At 37.7% G+C, this 17,970-nt stretch overlaps 1 protein-coding gene across 1 annotated transcript in view; it reads right to left on the reverse strand.

The window, feature by feature from the left end:
- The window catches only part of LOC126163107 (ryanodine receptor), a 737,240-nt gene that overhangs the window by 289,028 nt on the left and 430,242 nt on the right, over positions 1–17,970 (reverse strand). The window contains exons 33-36 of the mRNA XM_049920028.1: positions 17,464–17,756; positions 14,887–15,061; positions 3,047–3,193; positions 646–857 (exon numbers count right to left, since the gene is read on the reverse strand). Coding sequence (XP_049775985.1) covers positions 646–857; positions 3,047–3,193; positions 14,887–15,061; positions 17,464–17,756 — 827 coding nt within the window. The remainder of the gene's footprint in view (positions 1–645; positions 858–3,046; positions 3,194–14,886; positions 15,062–17,463; positions 17,757–17,970) is intronic.

Here is a 17,970-nt window from a genome sequence, read left to right on the forward strand (position 1 = left end):
CCATTTTTACTAGAACTGAAGTGAGCACACACTGGTGCTAACTAGTGGGAACTATGTAAAACTCAAGAGTTTGTTTCCTCCAACATTACATTGTTCATGCACATATCTCAAATAACATAGCAGTTACAATTGTGTTTTAAATCGGATGTTTCTTTTCGATACACCCTGTATATCTGTATCCAAGATTAGCTGAGAATGAAGAATAATCATCATATAACTATACTAGTATTCAAGCAAATGCTGCCACTAAGTAGTATTTTATTTGACTTTTAGTCACATCTTGCTGAAAGACTCCACTTAGAAAAAAGTGTTTAAGCAGTCATTCTTCTCTCACACTATTCATACAATAGTAAATAAAAAGTACCTTTTTTGTTGTGCAGCTATTTGTGGTTTACAAAATATAAGTGCTGTCAAATACATAAACCTGGCGGCAAATTTTATACGTTCTGCTAAGTCATAAATAAAGTTGCAAACAGTCTTTAGTTGATTTTTTGTGACTGGAGAGAGAGAATGAACTAATGTTAAGTTGGGACACATCACATGACAAATGCTACTTATATGATAGGTTATGAAAACTTTTTTAGGTCTCTTTGCTGATAAACATTATCCAAAAGTATATTTTAAAATTTTAATGAAATGCCTTACCTGAGTAATCTTTCCATTTCAATAAGCTCCAGAATATCAATACATCTATCCTCTTCTGGTATGTGTAAAGCAAGCATTGACACAGGATCTTCACAGAGGATACTCCAGCCACGGATATCAGATAGTTTCAAAGCATGAACTTGAAGAGACTGGTTTGGAACCCGTGCCCACTGGTGTGGCTTTAAGCACTGCACTTTCAGTCTTGGTGGGAACTGAAACAATGTACTCTAGTTGGTAAACTAAAGAATTATTTGCCGAGTCAATTTGTAAAAACTGAAATTTATATGTTTACCAGTACTCAAGGTCATTATATGGCAAATTTCACACAATGCACAAAACAGTCCTATATGTGCACTGTCTCCACAGAACATATGAAGAGTGTGCTAGGAAAATGTACACAAACTATAATAAAATAAAATTGTTGAGGCTTGCATATTGTAACCCAAAAATCAGTTAACCAGACACTGAAGTAATCACTGATTTCCTAAGAAAACACAACTACAGCTGAAAGGTGTATTTTCAGTTGTCCAGGCATATTGATAATTCCATTTTTATGCATAATACATTCATGACTGATCTAGTCATCACATTAGGAAAAATTACCTGAAGTTTTAAAGTTTGTTCAAAAAGAATTAAGAATTAAAACAAAACTGCATATTCTGATACAATGCCCTGACACATTACTGCAAGAATAATGAATAACTATTTCATCTTCAATTACCTTATCTCTTAAATATTTGTATAATTTTTCTTGGTTTATTTTATTATCACCAACAAGGAAGTCCTGCAAAGAACTAGCAAAGAACAATCATTTAGGAGAACAACAGAGCAAAGAAATAATAATGAGTGGATTGATCACATAATACAATACAAGCAGTCCTTGAAGGAAATTATAAGGGAACACACCCAGAAGAATATGGCGACAGACATTTTTAAAAGAAGCTATACATAATGCAAAAGTCTTTAATTATGCAGAAATAAAGAAGTCATTTTCTGACAGATCCTGAAAGAGGGCTGCCAGTCAATCAAAAGACTGGTAATGAAGAAAAAGAAAAAGAGAATGTATGACTTGTTTTATTTGATATTTTAAAACACTATGTGTGCAATTTATAGTGTGTAATTTCTCATGTAACTTATTCTCTCCCTTTTTGTAACTAGATTTCTGATTTCTAGAAGCAATAACAGGCATCAAACTGTTCATAAAAAGTGAACTGTTGATGCAAGTGGGCACCCAAAAATATGTCTACAAATCTTTTTAGGGAATCTTCAGGTATCATAGAAATACTGCTTCTTGTAACAGTTTGTTACCTGACACAATGTTAAATCTTTTACAAAGTTTCTTGTGTTTTAGCTGTAATCACCTCTTATCTTTTTTGTTTCAGACTGAACCTACACACACACACACACACACACACACACACACACACACACACACACACACACATCATTAACAATCATTGTTCTTACTACACTATGAAAATGAAAACTTTCAGTAAACCTATACTGCTGAGAAGAGGAGACAAAATAAAGGTCCTTGGAGTTCCCTCAGATATTAATGTATCGTTTAGCCTAGCACTTGAGTCTGCCGATCAAAAACATAAGAAAGTAGCATGCATATTGCTGGTTGACGTGAAAGCCAAAATAAGTACTGTTGTGCCCAATTTCAATGCTTCACTGTGTCTGACAACAGCATAAATGTAGCAATTATTTTATGCATTCATTCACACAAAGCTCATAATATGTTATTTAATGAATTATGACATCAGTTTGCATAATTGTAAGAAAGATTAGTTATGTACAGAAGCAAATAGACAATCATTTTTCCTAAGTGGGATGGGACAGAGAAGGATAAATTAGGGTACTATTAATTCACATTTTCCTTAGCTTTGTCAGAAAAGTGAGTGGCAAGGGGAATGAATTAAATTTGTCCACAACATGGAATGCTGCAGGGAGGAGAGAGGATGGTTAAGTGAAGTGGCAACTACTTGGTACAATGCTGGAAACTTACCTGAAAATAGTAACTGTGTCCATTTCTTCATTTGGGACAGCTATAGTTTTAAAACTGGACTTTAAAGGTAATGAAAGCTTGGATTTTTCATGAAAACAGAAACCTCAAAGTATCTGAACTGAACTCCACAAAATTACAGACAACATTTGACAATAATGGCGCTATGGCTGCTACTCAATCTCTACACTGCATGTTTGTATAGATTTGGAAGATACAAAGTATGTACAATGTTTTGCTAAAAATTTCCAGTTTCTAGTGATTGAGAAATAGAGCTCAAGATAAAGTGAACTAATAGTATGATGTAGCCTATACAGGCTCACCTGGTATTAATGCAAATGTACGGAGCTCTGACAATGACTGCAACATGTATGAAAAGTGGCATCTTCACATTACCTGTGGTATGACATGCCTCTCTGAATTCTGCAGTACTGCAGCTGACAATGGGAGTGTCGTCGATGTTCTTCCCAACTCTATCTGTAGAATTTCTTTACTTGTCGCCTCTACAAAAATTGCTGGGAAAAGTTTTGTCTCTGGTTCCATCTGCAATAAAAAGACAGAGACATGCATTACAAAGCATATTAACAGTGTGTTGACATATAGCAAAGTAGGTAACTGGTGTCATAAGTTACTATGTAGCTTTTTCTTCTATAGTTCCTTCAGATCTATAAATCTAAGACTCACTTGTATCTACCTTGCACAAGGGCCCCTTGTATGACTTTACATAAACAATGAAAGAAAAACACATTTTTGATACACGTTGTTTTGTTGTTTCTTAAAATATTCCCCTCTAAAATTAATTCACTTCTGTATGTGCTCAAAGAAATTCTGGAAATATTTTTTTGATTCTAATGTCAGTACTGCTGCATCCCTAGCTACCGATTGTGACACAGCCATAAACCACACAGGAATGTACCATGAGTTGCTAAAGCCCCAGCTCATTGATGCACTACCTCATTAGATATAGATGTAGAGATCGAAGGAAAACAGTCTGAGTGAGTAACATGGCCCCACGGTGCCGAGCCAGTATCCTTCTGTCAGGTGGGTGCTTAGGTTGCTGCCTGATCAGTCTGCAGCCAGTTCACATTGCTGACCACAACAAGGATCATTTCACTGCAGTGTCCAAACAGCTAAGCCATTGCCAAGTGTATCCTCTGCTCAGTGCCTTGATGGACCCTGTCTTCAATCCAGTCTCAAGCTCAACACCCCTCTGGACTCTATCTTCAACCTGTTCTCAAGCAGTCTACGTCTCACCACTGACCTGACCGAGGCCTTATGGACTCTGTCTGTGTAACACCATTCCAGTGCAACATCGGTACTTGACTATCGGTCAAGAACATTCCAGTCCAACATCAGCGACTGACTTTCAGCCTGAAGCAAGTAGTGCAGACTTACATCTCAAGAAACTGTGTTATTGTATTCTGCTTGTCTTAAAAAAAGTACAATTGTTTCTTTGTACCTGGGAACATTAATTGTACTTTGTACCTGGGCACATAAATTGTAGTGTATTGCTCCCTTCAGTCACAAAGACTAAATTTACCCCAAAGGCATGGGTTTGAAAGGATTCAGTAGCTTCTTGACGTGAAAAAAACACTGTCAACATGTTATTTGAAATAAGAAGAAGAAAAAGATGTGATTAGGTGATAAATTAGGAGAATAAAGACAGTCAGACATTAAGGAAATGATTTTCTCCATCAATTAATCAATTATTTATCATACTGTTTTAACATAACAGATGAAACAGTGTGCCTATGAATAAGTTATCCTCAAAGACATAAAGCTATTAGCCTCTGCATGGGTAATTTGTATTGAGCCTTTGCATAGGTAAACTGAGCCTCTGCATGGGTAATTTGTACTGATTTTACATTTTCTATGTTTATTTAATAATAAACTTATGTATTAATAATTTTAGAGGAATTTGAATAATTTAACGCGAAATAGGCATTTAAATGTAACAAGAAAATATAATTATAATAGAGGGAAACATTCCACGTGGGAAAAATATATTTAAAAAGAAAGATGTGAGACTTACCAAACAAAAGCGCTGGCAGATCGATAGACACACAAACAAACACAAACATACACACAAAATTCTAGCTTTCGCAACCAACGGTTGCCTCGTCAGGAAAGAGGGAAGGAGAAGGAAAGACAAAAGGATATGGGTTTTAAGGGAGAGGGTAAGGAGTCATTCCAATCCCGGGAGCGGAAAGACTTACCTTAGGGGGAAAAAAGGACAGGTATACACTTGCACACACACACATATCCATCCGCATATACACAGACACAAGCAGACATTTGTAAAGGCAAAGAGTTTTATGCGATAGGAATAATTGTATACAGAATTGTGTAATGTATTTGGTTTAAGTATTTGAATACTGTGAAAAGTGTTTGTAAATGAAAGATGATCAGGTATGTGAATATGAAGCTGATTGGGGGGGGGGGGGGGGGAGGAGGCAGGACAGAGATGCAAAGCAAAGATTTTGGTCTTTTTGTGTGGTGGGAGCTGTGTAGGTAAGGTGGGCAAGAACGGCGTGGGGCAACATGTTTCATTTCCAAGGTGGGAACATGTCTATAGGTTTGTTTGGATGCTAGTCTTCAGTTTATCAGTTTGTGAACAAAGAATCTGAACTGTGAACATAGTGGAACTTCAGTGACTGTGATGTAGTGAACTGTTTATTTGCCTGCAGCTGTTCTGCTAGAACTATTTTTTGATTCTGATTGAACTGTTGTGTATAGTATGTGTTGGACCATCATTCATAGCAAAGCAGTTTTCTATGAATAAAGCAACGGTATAATTCAAAATGTATGCTAAATATACATTAATATTCTTAGCTCTCAATTTCATTTCTTGGTTTACTCATCTTTTATATCAGTATTTCACTGACTGATTTCATTGGCTAGTTATTCGCTTATGTAAGGTCATAATACAACAGTGTGCAATGAAACCCTTTGTAGATGAACCATTTAGCAGGTTGTACACTTGCCCCATGGTTTGTTAGCAGCAGAATTTACCATACAGTATTTACCATTAGGTAAAGTTGCGCTGTACAACAGGTGGCATTGTAATGATGAGGAACAATGCGAGGCTATTAGTTGTCATTGCCAACATTCCCAACCCAGCTGACATAATCTGCCTCTCTGAACATCATGTGACCACTGGTATAGAACTCTTAAGAGTTACGGGGATTAGGTTAGCATCTCCTTTTGTAGAGCAGAAATGGAGAAAGGAGGAGTTGCCACATTCATCAGGAACTGTCATAAATTTAAGAACATAGACATTCACAAATTTTGCCTAGAACAGCATATGGAAGCATGTGCAACAGAAGTAGAATTTCACAAAAAATCCTTCATAATATTAAGTGTATACTGAGCACCTGCAGGTAACTTTAATCTGTTCATAAACCACCTTGAAGCTGTACTGGCCCAACAATCAAAAACAAATAAATAGTGGTTGCTGGTGATTTCAATGTAGATTTCCTTAAAGACTCTCTCAATAAGAACTTATTTGAGTTAAGTAACACTATCATTCTACTTAATTCCCACTGTAAAGTTCCCCACCAGGGTAGCCAATTGCTCACAAACAGCCATTGATAATGAAACTTCCTGGCAGATTAAAACTGTGTGCCCGACCGAGACTCGAACTCGGGACCTTTGCCTTTCGCGGGCAAGTGCTCTACCATCTGAGCTACCGAAGCATGACTCATGCCCGGTCTCACAGCTTTACTTCTGCCAGTATCTCGTCTCCTACCTTCCAAACTTTACAGAAGCTCTCCTGTGAACCTGGCAGAACTAGCACTCCTGAAAGAAAGGATATTGCGGAGACATGGCTTAGCCACAGCCTGGGGGATGTTTCCAGAATGAGATTTTCACTCTGCAGCGGAGTGTGCGCTGATATGAAACTTCCTGGCAGATTAAAACTGTGTGCCTGACCGAGACTGGAACTCGGGACCTTTGCCTTTCGCGGGCAAGTGCTCTACCATCTGAGCTACCGAAGCACGACTCACGCCCGGTCTCACAGCTTTACTTCTGCCAGTATCTCGTCTCCTACCTTCCAAACTTTACAGAAGCTGTCCGCAATATCCTTTCTTTCAGGAGTGCTAGTTCTGCCAGGTTCGCAGGAGAGCTTCTGTAAAGTTTGGAAGGTAGGAGACGAGATACTGGCAGAAGTAAAGCTGTGAGACCGGGCGTGAGTCGTGCTTCGGTAGCTCAGATAGTAGAGCACTTGCCCGCGAAAGGCAAAGGTCCCGAGTTCGAGTCTCGGTCGGGCACACAGTTTTAATCTGCCAGGAAGTTTCATATCAGCGCACACTCCGCTGCAGAGTGAAAATCTCATTCCAGCCATTGATAATATCTTTATAGAAAAGTCCAATGAACAAAATTATATTACAAAACCAATAGTCAATGTCCTCTCAGACCATGACATGCAGTTCCCTCTGAACAGAATAAAAAATCTGTTAAATCTGAGCTCAAGAGGGTAATCAATAAGCCAAAACTTCATTATTTTGGGACACTCCTCAGAGACATTCAGTGGACTGATGTTTACAGTGCTCATAGGATGAGTGAAAAATATGACAATTTTGCCAAGAAAGTGCTTACCTTATATGAATACTGTTTTCCCCTAAAACTACCCAAGATTAGAGCAAAGTCTACAAAGAAGCCATGGATTACTCAAGGAATAAGGGTATCTTGAAAACAAAAAGAAAACTATCTGTCAATCTGAAACAGTTCCGATGTTGATGCTATAGCATATTACAAGAAATACTGCAAAATATTAAAGACTGTAATACGAACATCAACACAAATATATTACAAGGAAAAGATAGTCATATCAGACAACAAAATAAAGACAATATGGGATATGGTGAAGGAGGAGACCGGTAGAACCAGACATGAGGAGGTACAAATAAAATTAAGAGTAAATGATACATTGGTGACAGATGTGCATAGTGTTGCAGAACTTTTTAACAAACATTTTATAACTGTTACTGAAAAGATGGGGTTGTCAGGTTCTGTAGATGCTGCTATGGAGTAGTTCAGACCAGACATTTCAAGTAACTTCCATAATACGAATTTGACCCTCACTACCCCAGCAGCAATAATGTCCATCATAAAATCTTTAAAATCAAAAACATCTAGTGGGTATGATGAAATATCAACAAAGTTAATTAAAGAATATGATTCTGAGTTAAGCAACATATGAAGCTGTCTCTGCAACCATTCGCTTATCAGTGGAATATTTCCTGAGTGGTTGAAATATGCTGAAGTTAAGCCACTACTTAAGAAGGGAAATAAAGAAATAACATCAAATTTCCATCCAATTTCACTTTTGCCAGCATCCTCAAAAATTTTAGGAAAAGTAATGTACAATTGGCTTTATAACCATCTTATCTCAAATAACATACTGTCAAAGTCGCAGTCTGGATTTCTAAAGGGTTCTGATATTGAGAAGACTATCTGCACTTACAGTGAAAATGTGTTTAATTCATTAGACAAAAAATTGCAGGCAACTGGTATATTTTGTGATCTGTCAAAGGCATTTGACTGAGTAAATCACAATATCCTTTTAAGTAAATTAGAATAGTATGGTGTAACAAGAAATGCTGCAAAATGGTTCAAATATTATATCTCTGGCAGGAAACAAAGGGTGTTATTTGGAAAGAGACATGTATTAAGCTATCAGGCATCATCCTACTGGGAACTAATTACATGTGGGGCCCCACAAGGTTCCATTTTAGGGCCCTTACTATTTCTCGTGTATATCAATGACCTTTCATCAGCAACATTACCAGAGGCCAAGTTTGTTTTGTTTGTTGATGATACAAACATTGCAATAAATAGCAAATCAAGTACAGTCTCAGAAAGATTGGCTAATAAAATATTTGTGGACATTAATCACTGGTTCCTAGCCAATTCTTTGTCACTAAACTTTCCAAAAACATACTACATGCAGTTCAGAACTTGTAAGGGGTGTCCCAAGAGTATATGCCTAACATATGATGACAAGCACATAGAAGAAGTGGACAGTGTCAGATTCTTGGGATTACAGCTTGATAGTAAATTCAACTGGGAGGAGCACACCACAGAACTGCTGAAGCGTCTTAACAAATCTCTATTTGCAATGCGAATTGTGTCGCAATGCGAATTGTGTCAGACATAGGGGATATAAAAATGAAAAAGCTGGCATACTATGCTTATTCCATAATGTCATATGGGATCATTTTTTGGGGTAATTCATCAAGCCAAGCTAAATTTTTCTGGGCACAAAAAAGTGCAGTAAGAGTTATATGTGATGTGGAATGCAAGAGAATCCTGCAGAAGCCTGTTTAGGGAACTAGGGATGCTAACTACTGCTTCCCAATATATTTATTCCTTAATGAAATTTGTCATTAAAAATATATCACTTTTTCAAACCAACAGCTCAATTCATGGAATCAATACCAAAAATAATCTTCACAGGGTTTTAAAGTCCCTTACTCTTGTAGAAAAAGGTGTGCATTATCCAGGAACACACATTTTCAATAATTTGCCAGCAGCCATAAAAAGCCTAACAACCAATGAAATTCAGTTTAAGAGAAGCCTAAAGGATTTATTGGTGGCCAACTCCTTCTACCTTCTGCACCATTTCAGTGCAGTTTTGTATGTGTGTGTGTGTGTGTGTGTGTGTGTGTGTGTGTGTGTGTAACTTCTGCACCATTTCAGTGCAGTAATGTGTTCATTGTAAATAAGTATTGTAGTATTTCTATTGCATGTTTATTACCTTACAAACAAAAAAAACCTTTTTTTTATTTTAAATTCAGTGCATTAGTGTTTTGTAAAATGATTATTCCATATAGTATTCATTAACAATAATGACGATCATTCCACTTGGGACCGGTGGAAGGTACATTAGCTTATTTGTTTCAGTTGTAAATATTTGTCATGTAGTATTGTTTTTCTGACATGTTCTACATCCTGGAGGACCTCCTCACTACGGATGAAATGGAACAAAAGTAAATCTAATCTAATAGATGACTTGTGGCAAGCAAACTGTTGTATACCATTCAACATTAACTGTTCTTCAATTCTCTAGAGTGATGATTGTGATACGCCCAGTACAGAGAAAGAAATGAGTAATAATTTTCCTGGAAGTGCTTCACACATGCAAACCACTTTTGCCGGTTTTGGTTCTTGTCCAAACACCCAAAATGATATCTGCTGCTTAGTTTCCAACTGATGCATATACGTATATCAAATTTTATCTCCTATTATGATGTTGTAACAGATTTTGTATTTTCTCTGCCATATTTTTTTTTTAGCATTTCCTTACACCCATTAACACGAGGCCATTCTGAGTATTGGTCAAACTGTGCAGAACCCATTGGGAGCAGCTCTTCTCCATAGCTAAAAGTTCGCACAAAAATCAGTGGGGTGCAGTCTTTGATACACCTGAGGATGTTTCTGTCTCACGGTAAGTCAACTAAACTACTAATCCTCTTCGAATCAATTGTTTTCAACAAAAATTGATATTGGTCAACCTTCACAAAGTACAACCATGGTGAAATTCTGCAGGCCACCTGCAAAGAATCTTTTCTGAAAGCAGCTGACTACCCAAACTTGAACACAGCAATTTGAGGCATTATTGTTGAGCTAGACCTACACAAAAATTGTAAAAGAATCTTCCAATGAAAATCTTGACATGGAATATCCATTTTTCCACAACACTCTTTCTCTCTTTCTTTAAACACTCACTGTATACCAACTACTCAGTCAGCTTCTGAGTTGATATTGTTTTAACAGGAACAAATGACAACTAGTAATGTCATTTATCTGTAGAACCACTGAGTGGATGTTTATGAAAAAGTCCAAAAAGACATTTGGGTTCTTGATATTCTTGTCCATCTTCCTGCTTCTGATGACTACAGAGTCACACCTACATAACTGTGAAGGTGAATCTATACAGAAATATACCTTATAACAAGGCCTAATGCTCATAAAACAGAAATTACCATGGATGAGCCTACACTGTTGAAACAGACTGATGAATTCCATGCAGAACATATTTTGCTGATCAGATCTCTGTAAACTTCGCTGGGGTACTTACTGTACTAGAGAAACGTAATGCAATTTCAAGAACCTCTCACCACAGGTAATTCTGCCAGTATACTACTCCACCCTATTACATAAGTATCACGCAAGGAATTTAGGGATAAAATATGAGAGAAAACGGGGCACATACAGAAGCAAACAATCTGTAATTTTTTCTGCACACAACCAATTACTGGAATGTGAAGGGAGGTGAATTATATTTGCACTATGTAACCCCTGTATTGTGCTCTTGGTGTAGTCCTATTGGGGCTGCCTTGCTCTGACCTGTGAACTCAGTTAGTTTACCTGAGCAATTTCGGTTGGATCCACACTTTTATGTTGAAACTGAAATCACAGTACCTCCCTTTTCTTTATTGCCTTCTCATATAGGAGGCATTGCCAGATACGAGTTTCACATTAAAAAGCCATAAAAAAAGTTATAAGAATGATAGCACTCAAACCTTGAGCCTTTCAAAATGCAGTGTGACACAAATTCAGCTATAAAGTGGCACATGCACTGGACTGACATAAGGTCTTCACTGGAGAAAACAAAGAAAGAAAAAATGAGACACAATGAAGCTCTGAGTTAATTCAGGGCTTGAATCAGGCTTACCTTAAATCAGTATTTGTAACAACGATATTTACTACGCACCATATAGAGGAGGTTCTGATAAGCAAATTTTTGTTGTTGTGGTCTTCAGTCCTGAGAGCGGTTTGATGCAGTTCTCCATGCTACCCTATCCCGTGCAAGTTTCTCCATCTCCCAGTACTTACTGCATCCAACATCCTTCTGAATCTGCTTAGTGTATTCATCTCTTGGTCTCCTTCTACGATTTTTACCATCGACGCTGCCCTCCAATGCTAAATATGTGATCCCTTGATGCCTCAGAATATTTCCCTTGTCAAGTTGTGACACAAACTCCTCTTCTCACCAATTCTATTCAATACCTCCTAATTAGTTATGTGATCTACCCATCTAATCTTCAGCATTCTTCTGCAGCACCACATTTCGAAAGCTTCTATTCTCTTCTTGTCCAAACTATTTATCGTCCATACATGGCTACACTCCATACAAATACTTTTAGAAACGACTTCCTGACACTTAAATCTATACTCGATGTTAACAAATTTCTCTTCTTTAGAAATGCTTTCCTTGCCATTGCCAGTCTACATTTTATACCTTCTCTGCTCCGACCATCATCAGTTATTTTGCTCCCCAAATAACAAAATTCCTTCACTACTTTAAGTGTCTCATTTCCTGATCTAATTCCCTCAGCATCACCTGACTTAATTTGACTACATTCCATTATCCTTGTTTTGCTTTTCTTGATGTTCATCTTATATCCTCCTTTCAAGAAACTGTCCATTCTGTTCAACTGCTCTTCCAAGTCCTTTGCTGTCTCTGACAGAATTACAATGTCATCGGCAAACCTCAAGGTTTTTATTTCTTCTCCATGGATTTTAATACCTAGTCCGAATTTTTCTTTTGTTTCCTTTACTGCTTGCTCAATATACAGATTGAATAACATCGGGGATAGGCTACAACCCTGTCTCACTCCCTTCCCAACCACTGCTTCCCTTTCATGCCCCTCGACTCTTATAACTGCCATCTGGTTTCTGTACAAATTCTAAATAGCCTTTCGCTCCCTGTATTTTACCCCTGACACCTTCAGAATTTGAAAGAGAGTATTCCAGTCAACATTGTCAAAAGCTTTCTCTAAGTCTACAAATGCCAGAAACGTAGGTTTGTCTTTCCTTTCCTTTCTTCTAAGATAAGTTGTAAGGTCAGTATTGCTTCACGTGTTCCAATATTTCAACGGAATCCAAACTGATCTTCCCCGAGGTCGGCTTCTATCAGTTTTTCCATTCGTCTGTAAAGAATTTGTGTTAGTATTTTGTAGCTGTGACTTATTAAACTGATAGTTTGGTAATTTTCACATCTGTCAGCACCTGCTTTCTTTGGGATTGGAAGTCTGAGGGTATTTCGCCTGTCTCATACATCTTGCTCACCAGATGATAGAGTTTTGTAAGTACTGGCTCTCCCAAGGCCGTCAGTAGTTCTAATGCAATGTTGTCTACTCCCGGGGCCTTGTTTCAACTCAGGTCTTTCAGTGCTCTGTCAAACTCTTCACGCAGTATCGTATCTCCCATTTCATCTTCATCTACACCCTCTTCCATTTCCATAATATTGTCCTCAAGTAAATCGCCCTTGTATAGACCTTCTATATACTCCTTCCATCTTTCTGCTTTCCCTTCTTTACTTAGAACTGAATTTCCATCTGGGCTCTTGATATTCATACAAGTGGTTCTCTTCTCTCTAAAGGTCTCTTTAATTTTTCTGTAGGCAGTATCTATCTTACCCCTAGTGAGATAAGCCTCTACATCCTTACATTTGTCCTCTACCCACCCCTGCTTAGCCATTTTGCACTTCCTGTCAATCTCATTTTTGAGACATTTGTATTCCTTTTTGCCTGCTTCATTTACTGCATTTTTATATTTTCTCCTTTCATCAATTAAATTCAATATTTCTTCTGTTACCCAAGGATTTCTGCTAGCCCTCGTCTTTTTACCTACTTGATCCTCTGCTGCCTTCACTGCTTCATCCCACAGAGCTACCCATTCTTCTTCTACTGTACTTCTTTCCCCCATTCCTGTCAATTGTTCCCTTATGCTCTCCCCGAAACTCTGTACAACCTCTGGTTTAGTCAGTTTATCCAGGTCCCATCTCCTTAAATTCCATACCTTTTTGCACTTTCTTCAGTTTTAATCTACAGTTCATAACCAATAGATTGTGGTCAGAGTCCACATCTGCCCCTGGAAATGTCTTACAATTTAAAACCTGGTTCCTAAATCTCTGTCTTACCATTATATAATCTATCTGATACCTTCTAGTATCTCCAGGATTCTTCCACGTATACAACCTTCTTTTATGATTCTTGAACCAAGTGTTGGCTATCATTAAGTTATGCTCTGTGCAAAATTCTACCAGACGGCTTCTTCTTTCATTTCTTACCCCCAATCCATATTCACCTACTATGTTTCCTTCTCTCCCTTTTCCTACTCTCGAATTCCAGTCACCCATGACTATTAAATTTTCGTCTCCCTTCACTACCTGAATAATTTCTTTTATCTCATCATACATTTCATCAATTTCTTCATCATCTGCAGAGCTAGTTGGCATATAAACTTGTACTACTGTAGTAGGCATGGGCTTCGTGTCTATCTTTGCCACAATAATGCATTCACTATGCTGTTTGTAGTAGCTTAACCGCACTCCTATTTTTTATTCATTATTAAACCTACTCCTGCATTACCCCTATTTGATTTTGTATTTATAACCCTGTATTCACCTGACCTAAAGTCTTGTTCCTCCTGCCACCGAACTTAACTAATTCCCACTATATCTAACTTTAACCTATCCATTTCCATTTTTAAATTTTCTAACCTACCTGCCTGATTAAGGGATCTGACATTCCACACTCCGATCCATAGAACGCCAGTTTTCTTTCTCCTGATAACGGCATCCTCCTGAGTAGTCCCCACCTGGAGATCCGAATGGGGGACTATTTTACCTCCGGAATATTTTACCCAAGAGGACGCCATCATCATTTAACCATACAGTATAGCTGCATGCCCTCGGGAAAAATTATGGCCGTAGTTTCCCCTTGCTTTCAGCCGTTTACAGTACCAGCACAGCAAGTCCGTTTTGGTTAATGTTACAAGGCCAGATCAGTCAATCATCCAGACTGTTGCTCCTGCAGCTACTGAAAAGGCTGCTGCCCCTCATCAGGAACCACATGTTTGTCTGGCCTCTCAACAGATAGGCAAATAGGCACAACAAAACGACTGTCAGTAAGTAAGCTTTTAGTCAAACACACACACACACACACACACACACACACACATGCAAATGCAACTCACACACGCATGACAACAGTCTCTGGCTTGCAGAGACTGTGGTCATGTGTATGTGAGTTGCATTTGCGTGAGTGTCTGTGTGTGTATGTTGTCTGTTTCTGACAAAGACCTTTTTGTCCATAAGCTTACTTGCTGACAGTCTTTTTGTTGTGCCTATCTGTGACTCAGCATCTCCACTATATGATGACTAACAACTATCCTTTTCATTAATGTAGTCATTATTCCATACTGGATTTTCCATTGTTTGAGCTTACCTTAAATCGATGGTTTGTTTCCTTTCCTTCACAGGTATATGTCACATAACCAGTAGCAGCATCAACAAAGCACCCAATAAACATCCCCTGTGATGCCCCTTTTCCTGACGCATCATTTGTTACTTCATTGTAAAGCTCGTCAGCTCGCACCATGTAGCAACTTTGACGGTCAACACTAATAATGGAAAAGAACATCTTTTTATCACTAAAATAAGTTATCATTATTACATAAATAACTTATTTGTACCTAGAAATAACTTTGAAACGCATCTTTTCAAAAGGAAAATTTTTGGCCAACACCTGCAGTAGAAGCAGAGGATGTACAAAGCAATAAAAAAAATAAATAAATTGTATAACACTTCCAGGAAATTATATTATGCATTTTGTCAGGTTGTGAGAAATATTTGCAGCACACAAGCTCATAGTAATACTATGAGTTCTTCATTATATCTAAATCACAGCACTGTAATTCCAGTTGCTGGTATTCACCCTCAGTTTTAGCCATGAATGCCTGTTAACAGATATGGCTTGAGATAGAGCACACAATGAGATTGTCATTGACAAAGATAAGAGAGTTCTAATCATTTACAAATTTTATTGGGAAGTCCTACAGGAAAGGTACTGTGCTCACTGTGATAAACTTCCCTGGAGTTTTGGTGAACCCACAAAGGTGATTATTTTTTCAACTTCCTTTAGGCTGACAATTAAAATATAAATCTCAGAAAGGATTTTGAACACATATAACAAACAAGTAGTGCCAACTTTTTGGCATAGTCACAAGTATAATAAGTAAAGGGTGTTTATAAATGAATATTGGGGTTTTAACACTTTATAATATTTATTATATTACACTTACAGCTATAAATGATATATCAAATGAAAGAGCAACTCAAACAGTTTTACCAAGAACCTTATAAATGTTCAATGTGAGCACCATTTGTCACATGGCACACATCAAGTCTACAGCCGGGTTCTTCCCAAACGTTGATAAGTGTGTCTTCAGTGATTGTAGCAACAGCTGCTTCAATCTGGTTTCTTAATTCAGGGAGGTCTGCAGGTAGCGGAGGTATGTACACACGATCCTTGATGAAGCCCCAAAGGAAAAAATTGCATGGCGTTAGGTCGGGTGAACGTGGAGGCCATGCAAAGCAAGCCCCGTCATTGGGCACCTTGCGTCCTATCCAGCGCCTGGGTACAGTGAAATCCAACCAATATAGCAGATTGCGGCAGAAATATTGCATGCTGCACATGCACACTGGTGCCAAACACAACTGTTTGAGTTGCTTTTTCATTTGACATATCATTTTTAGCTGTAAGTTTAATGTAATAAATATTATAAAGTGTTAAAACCCTGACATTCATTTATAAACACCCTGTACATGTTTCAGGACATCATACCAACTTTCCTATTCCATCTGCAAGAACCCTGACACACATTTCTCGAGCCATGTTGTCATGATGCCCTATCGTTCCTCAACAAAGGAGCCAATAGGTTTCATGCCACAGGAACAATATCCAAAAATGCGAAAATGCATTCACTTACGAACAGAGAACCATTCTGCCATACTACTATCATATTGCTTCACCTCAAAAACTTTTTCTACAGGCCACATGTGATGTGGCGAATCATTATCTCCATAATCCAGATATGTCACCAAGTGATGTCCACCTTTTCTGGAGATGAAGTGGTGTTTGGTTGGATGATGTTTCACCACCAATGCGGAACTACAGAGCATAATTGTGACACATCACATGAGGCATGCAGTGGAAAGTTTTAAAGAGATAAAAAGGAAAGCTGGTACTCTATTAGACAAATGTCTCAGTTGCCAAGGTGAATAATTAGGAGACATCCAACATGTATAATCAGTACTTGCTTTAATTTCCCCTCTAATCAATGATTAAATGGTTAGTCCTTGTAGCTTCTGCATGGAGTCTTAACAATATACTGCATTCCATTCCTCCCATATTAAACACTGTAGGAATAAGATGGTTACACAGTATGACTTGAATAGGAAGTGGAAATGGTAAGAGTAGTGTAAACATGGTACTCTTCACATATTTTTTGTATTGTCCACACAAACATTATAAACTGGTATTTGGAATACCTTCAAAATGCCACATGATGAATGACAGTAAGATTCTGACTTCACATGTTGCATTACCAATGATGAAATTTTTTTAAGTACTAATAATGGCAAGCATTAGTCCCTGACTGAATACCATCATATAAACCCAATGATTTGATGTTGGTCATTAAAGTAACAAAAAAAAAAAAAAAAAAAAAATGTACGTATAAGATTATGTATTGAAGTATAACAATTAAGAATGAACATGTAACAAACAGGAAAGGATGAGCGTGAAGTAAAAACAAATGGGGAAAAATGTATGTATTAGATTATGTATTGAAGTATAACAATTAAGAATGAAAATGTAACAAACAGGAAAGAACGAGAGTGAAGTAAAAAACAAAGAGGGGAGAGGAAGGGAGTGGGAGGGAGACAGAGAGTAAGTAAATAAAATCTGCAAGTAAATACAATCTTTTGTAGTGTAATTTACATATAAATTTGCAAATCTTACCTCTCCATTATTCTTTCATACTCATCCACAATTGTTACAGATGCTTTCTGAACATGGCTCTGGTTGAAGTCTTTTCTATGGACATGATACTGAGTTGTTACCCATCCAACATACACATGTGTTGGGTCCTGACCAGGAAATATTCGCACTCCATAGAAGTACTCATTTATAAGTTTGAGACATTCAGCATCAAAAATCTCATTACCAATAGCCTCTACACCTGTCGCTGCAGGAACAGACAAAGCCTTCGGTGATCGATCTGGAACCGATGGTGGAACTACCTTCAGGTCAGTCTGGAACAAAAAAAGCATGACTGTAATGTCACAGTTTTGCAAGTATGCATATCCAGTAAAGACACAATAGTAACTTTAAGTAAAGCTGTCCTCAAGCCAAAATCGATTTGAAAACCACAGTGCTGTACTAGCAATTATCGTGACGAAGGTCTATGCCCTTGCCTTCATCTTATTTTTTAAACGATTCACCCACTGAGTAACAGGATGACCTATA

This window comes from Schistocerca cancellata, chromosome 2 (genome assembly GCF_023864275.1).
Source record: "Schistocerca cancellata isolate TAMUIC-IGC-003103 chromosome 2, iqSchCanc2.1, whole genome shotgun sequence".
Taxonomy (NCBI): Eukaryota; Metazoa; Arthropoda; class Insecta; order Orthoptera; family Acrididae; genus Schistocerca; species Schistocerca cancellata.